The 15,589-nt window shown below is 41.7% G+C and overlaps 1 protein-coding gene and 1 pseudogene across 2 annotated transcripts; one reads left to right on the top strand and one right to left on the bottom strand.

Annotated features, from left to right (window-relative positions):
• Positions 1-1,438: 1,438 nt before the first annotated feature.
• Positions 1,439-4,975, top strand: GML (glycosylphosphatidylinositol anchored molecule like; the record flags this gene model as incomplete). The annotated part of the gene is made up of 2 exons (XM_080939441.1): positions 1,439-1,565; positions 4,683-4,975. 2 exons carry the CDS (start codon positions 1,439-1,441, stop codon positions 4,973-4,975), a joined length of 420 nt encoding a protein of 139 aa, XP_080795567.1.
• Positions 4,976-12,744: 7,769 nt separating this feature from the next.
• Positions 12,745-13,064, bottom strand: LOC308437775 (ATP synthase subunit g, mitochondrial-like; annotated as a pseudogene). The gene has a single exon. The product of its transcript is annotated as an ATP synthase subunit g, mitochondrial-like (transcript).
• Positions 13,065-15,589: the final 2,525 nt, after the last annotated feature.

The raw sequence follows: 15,589 nt of genomic DNA, 5'->3' as shown, positions 1-15,589 counted from the left end.
GAGAGATCGGGGATTGATTTAAAGCAAGAGGTTAATTAGTCCAGTACAGTGGGGCGGCCTACATCCAGAGGAGAGGCAACCCTGAACTTCCCGTTAGTACAGTTTTTATACATTTTGTAAAGGATGGGCTACAGCAATGGTGATTAGGTATGCAAGCATTGCTGGGGTCTTTGGACTTTTAATGTGATTGGCTGCTGCCGGGACTTGACTTTCATTGGGGGTTCTCGGCCAATACTCCAGGGGCTAAACTGTGCCGGAATAGGAGCAGGTGTCTAGATAAGGTTGGGGCACTTCTTCCTGGGAGGAAGGGCTGCTTGGTGCCCTGGAGACATTCCAGGGACTATGGCTGGATAAGATTGAAACATTCTTTCTCCTGGAGGGGAGGGGTTACTCGGTGCCCCTAGGTTGATGGGAAATTGTCAGCCTTTTCTTTTCAGTGAGAAGCTTGAAAGAAAGGCAGAACTGTGTTCAGCGGCCTGAGGAAAGGGCACCAAGAGATGGTCAGAGATAAATAATCAGAGCCTAGGAGCAGAGCTCCAATAGAAGGTATCCTTAGTGGGGGAGGGGAGGAGAAGGTAGCCTTAGAGCAGAGGCACCCAGATAGGGGCCTTGAAGGAGGAGCAACAAGAGAGTGCAGGGCCCGATGGGTGGCAACAATCAAGATTCAGAGCCCTGCAGGAGGAATACTTGGTGAGAAGTTTCAGGCTTGGGTGATTCACTCGGAGTGATAGTCAGAGTCCTGAGTGAGGGGAATGGTGCTCCAGAGATTGAAGCCTGAAAGAGGGAGGGTAGGCACAGAGAGAGGCCCATCATGGGGGACAGTCTTCAGGATGGTCTGCAGAAGGAGGCTGTTGCCCATCTTCCTCGGGAAGGGCCTTCTAAAACATCCCCATGAGCACAGACAAGGCCAGTGGGGCCTGCCGATCAGAGTTGCTATCAGAGTTTGAGTAACTAGCCTGGAACATTCCAGAAGAGTACTTTAGAAGCCCAATGAAAAAGCCAAGCTCCGGATATGAGATGACAAGCTCCAGCCCAGTGGGGCAGCTCTATGAGGGAAACTCAGGGCAGTCAGCAGGATGAGTCTAGATGGGGAAGCGGGAAGATGGGGAAAGGTTTCTAACAAGGGTATGGTAGCCAAATCCAAAGTTAGGGTAGTGAGGACTGGCTAGGAAGGGAGGATGTAGACTATGTCCATGGAAGCAAGAAGGTCTAGTAGGGGGGAGCTGGCAGAGCCATCAGGACAGAGCAGGATGGGATAGGCAAGGACCTGAAGCTCCTGTGGGAGGAGCACAAGGGCAGGCTGTCGAGGCAGAGGCCGAGGCCAGGGATGAGTCCTCAGTGAACTGATTCTGGAGACAAGGACCTGGAGCAAGGAGCCTGACCCTCACTGACGGGGGGCAGGCTTCTCTTCACTTTCAGGTTCACCTGTCTGTTGGAAATGATGCTCCCTTTCTTCTTGCTAATTCTGCTGGGTCTCCCATGGGTGGATACCACTGTCAACAATAAAACTGGGATGGACAACAGTACTCTTGGTTTGGCCAATGCCATCGAGCCCAGGCATAGATGTAAGTATAGTCCGAAGACTCCCAGTGTGTCAGATGTCAGGAGAATCCAGTTAGAGTGGACTCAAGTTATAGGAAGTCTTGTGTGGAATTGGGTTCACCAGACTGTTGTGTTAACTTGGGACTCCAGGATACCCCTGAGATTCAACAGGGTTGAATGGATGGGAGGCTCCCATAGAGAGCTGCTGACCAGGAGACCTGAGGGAGCATCTGGCCATAGCACTGCCCGGGCAGGGACAGCAGGTGCAGAGACCAGAGAAGCCCTGGAGGATTATGGTAAGCTGGGTGGTCACCATTCCACCCGGGATGCACTGCTTTGAAGGGCTCAGCTGTGTTACCTGTGACCGGACTTTGAGAACAAGGAAAAGACTGGGGTGGGCCCATGGCTATCCTTGGAGCTGGCCTAGCTCTCTTCCTTTACACCATGCCAAGATCTGAGCTCTGCAGGCATTGGGGTGTGGCTAGTGTGGAGAAGCACACTGGTGAGCTTCCGTGGAGATGTGGGGTGAGTGAGTGGGAGTGTAGTGGCAAAAAGGCTTCTTGGGGTAGAAGTCAACACTGCTTTTTCCTTCTTGAGGGGTTCCTCAACAGAGATGCGAGAGATGCTCAGTCAGCAACACCTTCTCATGTTCCAACAAAGTCGTTGAATGTTCTATGGAGATCAGACGCTGTCTAACAATTGCCGTACGTGAGTATCTGTATTTTGGTCAGGTAGAAAGAATGAGCCTCTCTGTACAATATTAGTGGGCAGGGTCAGTCTGTTCACTCTGGAGCCAGATCAACCACTCTCCTGGCAGCTCCTCAAACTGATCGAGGCTCATGGTGCCAAGAACATGTGGTTGGTGGTAGGTTGACAGTCAACAGGCCCTAGATATCCAGGGATTGAGACTACTGTTGCCCCTTCCAGGCCTTTGGCCTGAGGGTCTCTCTATAGACGTGGGCAGACATTCTGGTTCAGCTTTTGGGAACCTTTGCACACGTGTTGATTTCTGGTCTTGTGCAGTCACATCCTGTATTAGTTACTTTTCCATTGCTCGGATAAGACCGCATGCCCAGGACAACTTCTAAATAAGGCATTTAGTTGGGCTTATGTTTTCAGAGGGTTAGAGTCTGTAATGGTGGAGAGAAGGCATGGAAGATGGAACAGCTGAGAGCTCACACATAGATTTGCAAGCAGGAGACAGAGCTAACTTTGGAAGGTGCTAGGCTTTTGGAATCTCAAAGCCTGTCCCCAAGTGACACACCTATGTCAATAAGGCCACACCTTCTAATTCTTCCCAAAGAGTTCTACCAAGGGTGGTGGGGAAGAGGGACCAAATATTGAAGCATATGAGCCTCTGGGAACCATTGTCATTCAAACCACCATACACTCCAGCTAGGCACGGTCAAGCACTGAGGTGTCTCTGTTCCTCAGGTGATTCCTGCCTTCTGAGGTGGCAAAGCTAGGGGTACACACACATGCAAAATAAATATCACTTCAGAGAGCAGTGATCTTCTGTGGAGGTGTCAGGAAAGGTTGCCATGAAATTGTAACTACTATCAGTACATGTTCATCAGGTAATAATCTGTGCAAATAGCCACTGGACACCACACTGTGGAATGTCCAGGGAAAGGAAAAGTATTTCCAACATGCCGGCCATATAGCAGTTCTCATCCTACCATTTTAAACACACCCTGCCTCCCTGCCTGTGGTGTCTAGATGCGACACTGCAGAGTCTCAACTCATTATGTCTCTAGGTCGAGGGCGGAAGAACATTGGAAAGGAGCAGATAGCAACAGTCTCTGTGCTTGTGCCTCTGTCTGGGACGAAGTAGCCCTAGATCACATATTGCTATTTGTACAAGGACAGTTTCTTTTCAGGGGTAGGCGAGGGATTCGATTGCCCCTTCCCCTGGCTTTACTTGCGCACCTCTGCAACAGATAATAATGAAAGTCACCATATGAGTCCAATGACACAGGAATGGGCAAATGTGCACACTTGCCACGGGTTCACTGAATCGACAGATGGTCCTCACAAATGGAGCTATGTGGACTCATTTCTTCGTGGCAGAACAACTGTGCTCCAAATTGTGCAGGAAGGAACTGCCTGCTCGCTGCCAGGAAAGAACCTTTCTAGGCAGCCCAGTAGACAAGGAATCCAACCTGGGACAAGGAAACATCAGGAGTTGGGTGATGTGCCAAGAGAGGACTTATCAAAGTGAGCAGAGAGCCCTGACAGAGCTAAAGTTCAGCTTCCAAGAACCACTGGGTTTGTGTGTGGCAGGCAGCTATGTGGTCTGTGACTGCAAGACCCTTCTGATGTCTGGAGAGAACAAGACTCAGGGCTGGGAATTTTAAAGTAGTCCGGGTGAGCTCCACAGAAGAGGAACTAAATCATGGCTGCAGAGTACAAGGGGGACCACCAGCACCAGCAGGAGCAGCAACAGCAGCAAGGCCTCAAGCCTTCAGTCCAGGAGTCCCAGCAGGGTGTGCTCAGTGGGGCTCATGACAGGAAACTCTGTGGGCTGAGTCACTGATGATGGCAGTCTTGTTGTGTCTGGAGCCTTGCTTTGAATAAGCCATATAATCTGCGGTGGAAAACATGTCAGTTGTCTGTCTTCCATCCCTCCCTCGCCATCCCCCATCCCTCTCCCTGCCCTCCTTCCCTCCACCATTCCCCCACAGCCCTTCAGAGCTTTGTGCATAGATGCCAGAGCTTGGGAAGCCAGGCAGGGGGATGGCAAGAAGTTCACTTGGGGTCGTGAATATGGACACTCCTGTGCAACCTCTCTGGAGTCTCAGAGTGCATAGCTACTTGTCACTGTTTCATTGGGGAACACTTAAGGTGACAGCAGAGCCCAAAGTGAACAGGATATTTCATCTGCATATCTGTCTGTCCTGAATCTAAGAAGTCAACTGGGGAGGGACAGTGCAAGATGTAATGGGGGCAGTATGCATAGAAAGAAGAAACGGAAGTGTAGATGTTAGTACCGAGCTGTCAGGCCATCTTGCTTACTAGCATGCTTGTTGACAGGCATGCTTCAGAGTGTGTGGCATGGAGCTAGTTTGGTGGTTGGCCCTGGTGGTGGGTTTGCAGTGAAACTTTGAAGGTGGTAATTCTCCTCATGGCTTCTTTTGTAGGTGAGAATCTTCGGAGTCTCTTTGTCTACAAGGACTGCACAAAGGAATGCCCATTTGTGTATAAAGAGCTCTTGCCTCCACCACTGCCTAAACTAATTAAAACCAACAATGGCTTCTATTTCGTCTTGTGCTGTGGGAGCGTAGTCTGCAATGAGGGAGGACCCAATAATGTGGAGAGGGACTTGATACCAGACATGGCGATTGAGGAGGAGGTTATTTCCAGAGCTGTGCGTCTGGGGTGGTTCAGCTTTCTCCTGTGCCTCGCCTTAATTCTCTCCAGCAGCATGACCTAGAACCCTTCTTTGGGGTGTACCCATCTTCCCACAGTTGAACGAAAGGATATACTTTGTTGCTTCCTCATGGAGCAGAGGCAGTGTCCAGGGTATCTTTTGGGCCCGTTCATCACCTCTTGTGGCAGAGAAATAAAGAGGTTGTTTGTCAAAAATGCTCAGGCCATTGCTTTCCTGTTGTTCCAGACACTCAGCCTAGGCTCTCTCTTAGACTAGCTCATTCCTTCTCCACAACCTCAGGAGTTCCTTCAGGGCTTCATGGCTTGTGTTGCTCTAGAGGCAGCCTTTAGACACTGTAGGCTAATTGGTCATCATGTGGGTGTGTCCAGAGCATCTGAAAACCTGGGTGAGTGAGTGAGTGAGTGTTTTGAAGAAAAGGCTAGTCAGTATGTGGGCTGAAAAGGCAGGTCCCAGGTGAGCTCGGATGACCTCATGTCTTGACCGGTCCCTTCATTCCTGGGGTAGTGGGAGAAAGGAAGTGGGACGCTGCCTGGCAGTGAGTGGCACCTAGGCCTCTGGACCTGACAGTCACACCTGTTATCTCCCTATTCTGTGGGACAAATTCGTTCTCAGCTGGATTATCTCTGCCACACCATTTGCTTTTGCGAAAGTGACAGGATGTTCGCCTGTTGCTAACCCCTTGCGGTCCCTACTAATTTTCAAAATTGTATTACACATATATTTTTATGTGGATGTCTTTACACATATGGCTCTATGCATATGGCGTGGTGTCTCTTCATGTTGAAAATGCTCAGGAGCTGTGCACCAGCTTGCACACCAACACAGCTATAGAATGTGGCAGAGAGAGGCATAGGATCAGTAAGACAGATGTAGAGTTTTGCCTTAAACAATAATTGGGTGTGAGGAAACCAATCACCAAAGAACACAGGTGGTTTGCCCTCTCTGATAAGCAGGTACTAGTCCCAGAAACCTTTGGATACCCAAGAAAAAATTCAAAGACATCATGCAGCTCAAAAAGAAGGAAAGCCAAAATTGGGATTCCTCAGTCCCTCCCACTCATGGGAGGAGTCCGTGCAAAGTTAAATAGAGGAACAGGGATTGAAGAAAAGGGCATTCAGAAGCTGCCTCCCTTGGGGATCCACCACATATGCAGCCACCAAATCCAAGCACCATTGCTAATGCCAAGAAGTACTTACTGGCAGGAACCGGACATTGATGCCTCCTCAGGGAGTATGTTAGAGTCATATAGATACAGCTGAGCACGCTTGCAGGTAATTATTAGACCGAACACAGGGACCCCGATGAAGGTGCTAAAGAAAAAGGACTGGAGGAGCTGAAAGGAGTTACAACCCCATGGTAAGAACAACATTATCAACCAACCAAACCCTCCCAAACTCCCATGGCCTAAAACAGCAAACTTTAAGCACACATTGAGGGACCTATTGATCCAGTTGCAGATGTAGGTGAAGATACTGGTGTTTGACATCAATGTGGGAAGAGGCTTCAATCCAGGGATGGCATGATTTCCCAATGTAGTGGAATGACAAGGCAGTGGGGTGGAGAGGGTGATTAGGAGGGAGTGCACCTTTCTGAAGGCAAATGGAGGGGGAGAAGGGTGGGAGTGGGAAGGTTTAAAGGGATAACATCTCAATTGTAAATACAGAGTATCTAAGAAAAAAAGAAAAATAAAAAGAGTAATTAAGTAGTCAGAGTTTCTAGGTTGCAGCACTCCGATGACAATGTCATTCTAAGTAGAGGTCCTCACCAAAATCTCTACTGATCTAAAGGTCAGACACATTTTCAAGTTACCATTGTAAGAGCATTTAGACTGAGCGTACATCGAATCCTTAGGGCATACTCCAAAGTGGACATGTCCAAGCACTGTCCGTTTTCATACTGAGTACCTTGGTAGCCTCTAAGTTGTTTTTCTTTTATTTGAGTTGTAGCCTCCACATCATAACACATGAGATCTCCCTGTCTGTTCTGTGCTACTGTAGTCATATGATGGCTGTGTAAGATGCAAATTACATAATGACAACTCATCCAGGTAGTGTTTAAATTTCAAGTGTTTCATATACTGCGTGTATGAACATGGATGTCCATTTCCATTATCCCCAATTTTCAAATGCTTCTTCATCCAAATGAACTCAGGGACATTTGTGACTGGTGTTTGACTCATCCAGGCTGTCCTCACCCAGGAACCAGCCTGTATGGCTGTATTTTCCGTCTCTAAACATCTTTATTATCTGGACTTTACTTAAGATTGAACTTTCCTGAAGCTGTGTGGTACCTGCCATATATGCATATATACATTCACTTGTGTTTATATAACCCTTGAACTGGCATAATATTTCCAAGTGTCACCTGTTGGAGTTGTAGCTGGTTGCTATTGCCACTCCTGCTTATTCTTCTTTGTTTTGGTTCCTCTTGAGGCAGTGTTCTGGGGTAGAATTGGTCTTATGAGATATTTATTTTTGCTGTACCTTATAAAGTATTTACCCATCTTAAGTCCAATTCACCTTTCTACTCTACCTTATCAGCTTGAATTCCTTCGATGTCAGAAACTTTAGTCTCTGGCATTTAGTTCTTCATCATTAATAGACAGGCATTAATAGACAGTGGGAGGGACTGAGGAATCCCTATTTTAATAAAGTAAAGAATTAATTGCTAGAGATTTTTCCTTCTTTTTTAGGTTCCTCATGCTTGTCAGGCTGGGGGTAAGTTTGGAGCAAGAAACAAACTTCTTTTGATCCAAGAGCAGAGTCTACAAGCTTGTATACAGAAAAAATTTTACACAAGCAAATATAGATTAAACTCACATAAATTGTGGATTTTTCATATACAGATTCATGCATATACATTTATTCTTTTTAATTCAAAGCACTTGTGCCAAGCTTCATACTATCTCACAATTACATACTTACTACATACATCCATACTTACATATATATTGGAGCAAAAGACCAGGCACCACTGCAAAAAGAACTCCCTCATTCTGGATGAAAAATTACTCTAATCTTTCTGTAATGCACAGAGAAAAAGTTCTTCCCTTTTATTGCTAAATAAATTCAGTATAAATCTGTAAGAAGATAATTTTGTTTTCTTTAATAAGACTAAGCCTGCCTTGCTATTAAGAAAATACCCTTTGTGTCCCCATGGAAAAGAGAAGCCTGCCAGCTCCTTCTGCTCTCTGCAGCTTCTTTTTTCCTCATTCCCTCTGCATTCTTTATATTGCTCTTTTAATTTTTTAGGTATACTTATAATTTCTATGTTATTCCACTCTGCATTCTCCTTCTACTTTTCCTCTTTCTTCCTGCATTATGTTATGTCCTTGCTGCTAATGCCTTACTCCCAGTACTATGCTCCCAAGTGCTTTCTCTTCAACATTATGCCCTCCAATGTTATGCTTCCTAGTCCTTTGTATACTTTCTAGGAGAATAGATCTCAAGGTCCTTCCAAATATTCCCCCCTTTTTAAACAAAAGTTCACTAGAAGTTCAAACATAAATCAAATCTTAAAGAGAATAAGAAGTTTACAACACAGAATGTTTACATGCTTATCCATTAAGAATAATTATCTGGCTAAACATTCCTCATCTGTCACTAGCTCTACAGGCTCATGCAGAGTTAAAGACCATAACTAGGTTATCACTGTAGTTTTGTATAGATTAAGCCAGTCAATCTTCTGTTCTTTTACCTACGGTAAATAGTTTATTTCCTTTTTATGACCTATGGTTAATTGTTTTACAGTATTTTGGAATGTGCCCTCAGTTGTAGATGCCTGCTTGCTATCTTAGGAACAACTAACTCATGACACTTGAAGACTGGCAGAGTCCTCATTGCAGTTTTGACATCAGAAAAGATTTAATAGCAGTCCTATTACAAAAGAGCTTAATAATTACTAACATAATTTTAGGGATTCTTATAAGATCATCATTAAGAATTAAGAAATCATCTGTCTATAATATTACTTTAAGACAGTACATCTTTGTTGTTCTGCAGAAATCTGCTCAAAAAGATGGAATATTTCAAAAGGACCTGGTATGATATGTATGTGTATTCATATATATATATATATATATATATATATATATATATATATATATATATATATATATATATATATATATATATATATATATTTCATATATATGAAAAGCATATTAATAGGAATCTTTGCTAAAATGAAATTCTTCTCAACTTTGCCTGGAGAAGCAATACAAATTAAATAATTAATTAAATTAACTTTGAAGGTCTATGGCAGAATGATCTCAGGAAGATTACCTGCTAGTTTTTAGCTTCTCCTCGATGTCTTCTGGCAGTCACCAATATCTACTTGCATGTAAACTCACATTTCTTGGTGATAAATTCTGGTGTATGTATTTTTATATATATATATATATATATATATATATATATATATATATATATATATATGTCTATTAGCTAGAGACCACAGATAATGTCGCTGTAAGGTGCCTGTCATACCTGCAAGCATGGGACTGCTCGCTTGTGAGTATGTACTTGTGGCCTCACCAGTTACTGGACTTTAAGATCACATTTTTATGTTCCAAGCCTTTTGTTTATATAAAAAGTGGTGGAAGGACTAGTTTCACATAAAACCACAAAGCTGCATCTTCACAGGACCCTTTTCATCCTTTCTAGATGTTCTGGTATTTTTTTTTTCATTTAGGTGCAGTAAAAGCTTTTCATTCTTGATTTCTTTTACCCTTTTCTCCTTCACTAATGACTTGTTTTATCTCTATGGGTTCACTTCCTAGAGATTTTGTTTGTTTGTTTGTTGCCAGTGTTAAGTTTTATGGCATTGTCATCTGATAGAATACTTGGTGTTATTTCAATCTTTCTAAATTAGTTAAAATTTGTTTTGTTTCTCAAGATGTGGTTTGTTTTAGAAAAGCTCTGTGTGCTGCTATGTAGAAAGCTGTGGTGTGTTTATATGTGCATGTGCATTTGTGGGGGTGCATGTATGTACACATGAATATGTGCATGCATGTGAGTGCATGGGCATACATGTAAGTGTGTCTGTGTTTGTGTGTGTGTGATTTTGAGTGTAATACACAGTATATATCTGTAAGGCCCATTTTATATATAATACCCTTTAATTCTAATGTCTTTCTGCTTATTTTTTCAATTCAAATGTCTAGATGACTTGTTGAAGAAAGTAGGATACTGAAATCAGGTATTATTATTATTGTTGTTGTTGTTATTACTATTATTGTGTGATATTAATCAGTGTATTTAAATTTAATAGTATACTTCTTGTGAAATTTGGTGTACTGGAGTATGGTACATGTATGCTTGCCATAGCAATGTCTTCTTTGTTAACTGTCCAGTGATTACAATCACATGTTCCTTTTCATTTCTTCTGATTAGTTTTAGTTTAAAGTTTATTTTGTCAGATATCAAGATAGCAGTGCCTTTCTGCTTTCTAGTCCCATTTGATTGGAGTCCTTTCAGGCATCTGCTCACTCTAATGATATATTTATGCTTAAAAACTAAAATGTATTTCTTGTAGACAACAGATAGATTGATTTTGTGTTTCAGTCCTTTTAGCTAACCTATGCCTTTTGCTCAGTAAAGGAGGCCATTGATATTTAAAACTATGATTGAAAGCCAGTGTTACTACAGCCATTGTATTGTTGACTTTGCGTGGTGCTGTTTGCATTCCCAGTGGTATTTTGTGGTCCAGTAATTACAGCTCTACTGTCTTTCTAGAGTCTCCTGGTTATGTTCATTTTTTCTTCAGCTTAAAATATTGATTCCCATGTGTTCCTTAGGTTTGATCTTGTATCTAATTTTTAGTCTGTTTACATCCTGGAAAATCTTTCTCTCTCTCCACCTTCAGTTATGGTAGATCACTTTACTGAGTACATGACTATAGGTTGTCACTCATGTCATTTCGGACAGGACTCAGAATGCATCACCCCAGGATCTTCTGGCTTTCAACATTATACTGAGGAATCAGCTGTTGTTTGATTGGTTTTCCCTTATATAAGATTATGTGACTTGTGTTTGCAGCTTTTGATGTTTCTATGTTCTGTATACTTTGTGTGTAGACTATGATACTTTGTGGGAGTTTTATTTTCTAGTTGTGCTTTGTTGGGATCTTGTGTGTTTCTGGTTGTCTTTTGGATGTGTCTTTCTTTAGTTTCGGGAAGTTTTTTCTAGGATCTTGTTAAAGATCTGTTGATGCCCCTGATCTTCTGTTTTCTCCCCTCATCTATTCTTATAATTTGAAGGTTTGGTCTTTTCACCATGTCCCAAATTTCCTGTGTGTTCCTTCTCTCTGTCTCTCTGTCTGTCTCTGTATGTATGTATGTATGTATGTATGTATGTATGTGTGTGTGTGTATGTGTGTATGTATGTATGTATGTATGTATGTATGTGTGTATGTATGTATGTATGTATATGTATGTATGTATATATATATGTATGTATGTATGTATGTATGTATGTATGTATGTGTGTGTGTATGTGTGTGTGTTTCATATTCTTTTCTTCATTTATCTATCTTCAAGCCCTGATGTTTTATTTTCTGATTGATTCATTCTATTTGTAAGACTCTACCTTTTGACTTTTCTTGGGTTATTGGAATATTAAATTATATATTCATTTCAGTTTGAGCTCTCCTCAACCTTTCTATCTCTTTGTTGAATTTATTCAATTCCTTTGTCATTTTCACCAGTCTTGTGTTTGTCTTTTCTTGGAATTCACCCAAGTGTTTATTCTCTTTAAGTCCATTAATCTGTTTCTTTGTGTCTCTTTAAAGCTTCTTGAAATCTTTGACAGTGTTTAGGATTTCTCTCTAAAATTCTGTCTTAGGCTTCATCTAGGTAATTCTCATTGGCAAACATTTCTATAATACTGATGGGTTTTGTGAGGAAGCTACTGCTCTAATTTTTTCATATTTTCTATATTTTTACAATGAAGTTTGGACATGGGGAATTCTGTCAGTTCTGTGTTGGATATGGACAAAATGGGTTAGGCTGGAACACAGGGTATGTGGACCAGGTTGAGCCTTTAGTTTGGGTAAAACTTAGGTGGAATAAAGGCCAAGTAGACACAGGGGTGTTTAATAGGCACCCTTGTCCAAGCCTGAAGTTTTGGGGGTAAATCTGGGTGTTGCAGAATGGGCATGGAAGAGAAGATCATGAGGACTCACCCAGTTAGCTTTTGGTGCTAGATGCACAGCATCTGGCTGGTCAGAGAGGCTAAAATAAAGATAAAGATAAAATAAAGTACAGAAAGGGCCTATATGTTGAGGGTGGGTGGGATGTGTCCTGGCCCAAGCCCAAACAAAGGTGACCAGACTAAACCAGGGCTGGATGAGAGATTCAGGCTAGATCTGAGGGGTTGAGGAGATGGTGTGGAAGGGAGGAACAGGTGAACTCACCTGTCTTTGTTCTGGTGCAATAAATGCAGGAATTGGCTGGGCAGAAAGAATAGAAAATATGACAGCTGTGCTCATTAAAAATATCTTTATTTTATGTATATGGTTATTTTGGTTGCATGTATGCCCTTGTGAATGGAATGCAGTGTACATAAAAATATATTGCCCAGGGAAGCCTGAGGAGGGTATCAGGTCCTCTGAAGCTAGAGTGATTCACAGCATGGGTGCTGGGACTAGAACCTGGAAAAGCAGCTAGTGCTCTTAATTCCTGAGCCACCTTTCCAAGCTAAGTCTAGACACATTTTATTCCACAGCTAGTACTTTATTCAGATTGCAGTCTCATTATACATGGTCCAAGAACATTCAAATAAGAACTTAAATCAGAAGCTAAAGATTGGTCTTCAAACATTATAGCCAACAATGTCATGTTTACCTATGATCTCTCTGATATAAAACCACATCCACACCTCAATGGCCACCAAACCATTCAGCACAGCTTCCTTAACTGTAAGGTGTCTGAAGCTACCAGTTTTAGCACTTTAAATTATTTTTTCACATTCTGAATAGTTGTAGGGATTTCACCAAGGGTTGGGAAAAACGGCTCAACCTTGGTGTAGTGCCAAAATGTGGCCAATCTGGCCAAGCAAGGCTTTGAGTAAGTCATGTCGACGGCCACCATTGATGGTGCCTTCTCCGAGAAGTTACAGATGAACTTGGCCATGGTCTAAGGTAGAAGGTACGTCTCCCCGAACCTGTCTATACACATTTTAAAAGATTTTTGTGGGATCTGGGAAAAACTCCACACAGGAACATATTAAAATGTGCAGATAATTAATTTAAACATCACTTGTTTACAATATATTTGTAATAATTAATTTCTGTTATGTGCAACGAGTCATCATTTATTTATGAAGAGACACAAGAATTCCAAGTATTCTATACGTTTTCTTGTAAAGGAGCTTTAAGAAGTGGGGTGCTTTTTACATAAAAGGAGTTTTCATCAACAAATTTCAAAAAGTAGTTATCTCATGGTTATAAATGAGCCCCAATTTCTAAGATTGAAATCCTCTTATAATGAGATGTAAGTAACACTGACCCTGTTAAAACAACAAGGTGTTTTATTTGAACTATTGATGAACTCTTCACAGTGTTTACAAAATTTTGAGATTTGGTCTTACTATCTATTGTAATACTAAGTGTGGGTCCCCAAGATCTGTAGTCTGCACATAGATGCTATGTGACCTTGTCCCCCACGTTATTTCTCACTGGTAAATAAAGAAGCCAACAGCTAATGGCTGGGCAGAAGAGACATAGGTGGGGTTTAGGGCTTGGGGTTGGAGGAGAACCATGAGAAGAGAGAAGAAGGTGAATGAAGGAAAAGCCACCATGGTTTAGGTGAGTTCAAGGGGGCACAGCCCTGAGGGTTGGCAAATTGAACTTAAGAGCATCCCAGATAAAACATAGGAAGTAATAATTTGGGGTTATTGATAGAAAAATAATGCCTTAGTCAGGGTTGCTATTACTGCACAAAACATCATGACCAAGAAGCAAGTTAGGGAGGAAAGGGTTTATTCAACTTACACTTCCAAATCGCTGTTCATCACCAAAGAAAGTCAGGACTGGAACTCAAGCAGGTTAGGAAGCTGGAGCTGATGCAGAGGCCATAAAGGGATGTTACTTACTGGCTTGCTTCCCATGGCTTGCTCAGCCTGCTTTCTTATAAAACCCAAGAGTACCAGCCCAGGGATGGCACCACCCACAGTGGGCTGGGCCCTTCCCCCTTGATCACTAGTTGAGAAAATGCCTTACAGCTGGATTTCATAGAGGCATTTCCTCAACTGAGGCTCCTTTCTCTGTGATAACTCCAGCTTGTGTCAAGTTGACACAAAACTAGCCAGTACAAATAGATTTTAATAACATAGAGGGTAGATATCTGCCCATCCCCAATGCTGATTAAGGCATATTATAAATATAAAGGCTATGTGCGTCTTTTATCTGGAACATAAATGGTCAAAGGTGGGGCAGAAACCCTGAGTTAGGATTTAAATTTTCTGCAACTTCCCAAAAGTCATGAGCAAAACTTTTTTTTTCTGAAGAGATCAGATTTCTAAAGATTATCATTCATATAGTAAGTGAAAAGTAGGTCAAAATTTTGTTGAAAAAATTATATATTTTCCTTAAAAGATTCTGTTGCAAAATCTTTTAAAGTTAAGTTTCCAGAAAAGAAATGTCTGTGATTAGTTGTATGCATAGATTTGAGTGCCATTCTGGGTTTTGTGTGTATAGGGTTAGGAGGAGAACCCTAACCTTTTTTGGTTTTTACTTTTCTTAGGTTTTTTATTTTTTAATTATTTTTTTTCAATCAACAATGTTATTTATTGCCACTAGAGGGACATGTATGATTCATTTCTTTGGAAAAATCTTAACCTTTTTTTTTTTTTTTTTTTTTTTTTTTTAGTTTCACAAATTGGCAAGACTTATTGTCAAAATGTTTTGTGTGCGTAAATATGTTCATTTAGTAGTTATAATGAGGAAGGCAGTCTTATTCTTGCTATCTGTAACCTTTCATTTTTAATAAATGTGAGTTAGATACTAAGCAAAAAACAAAAACAAAAAAATTCTACAACATTTCATTAAACTAGACATTTGAAACTGAGGTTTAGATTTCACCAACACTAAGTATGTTTTCTTCTTGGGTAAACCCCCCAGTTGTTAAGCCAACACTAAATAACTTTACAAAAAAATGATTCCTTTTTGGCACACTCCTACTAAATTATTTAATGAAATGCTAAGACTCATTCATCTCTCTATGCTTTTCGCAATGAAAGGGCCAACTAGAAATCATCTTCAGCTGTCTACGGTAGATGAGTATTTGGTGTCTGGTGGTCTTATGGAGAAGCAAGACACTAAATATGTGCTGTCTTCCTCATGTTGGCTTTAGAAGCAAATGTAGGAGGAATGAATAGGCAAGTTCAGGGAAAGCTAATGGACCACATGGATGGATGCTGGTATTGAGACTGGGCATGTAATACATGTGGGTCTATGTGGTAAGATCTATAAATTAGATAAATCAGGAGGCCACCATATTTGTTATTTTGTTACTGCTATAAAGCACCATGTCCAAGGCAACTTATAGAAGAATTTATTTTGGCCTTACAGTTCTAGAGAGTTAGAATTCATGATGGTGGAGTGGAGGCAGCAGCTGATAGATTTCTGGAGCAGCAGCTGTGAGCTCATATCTTGAAC

This window comes from Micromys minutus (assembly GCF_963924665.1).
Source record: "Micromys minutus genome assembly, chromosome: 27".
NCBI lineage: Eukaryota > Metazoa > Chordata > Mammalia > Rodentia > Muridae > Micromys > Micromys minutus.
Note: the sequence above shows the minus strand (reverse complement) of the source record. Positions and strands in the feature narration are given on the sequence as shown.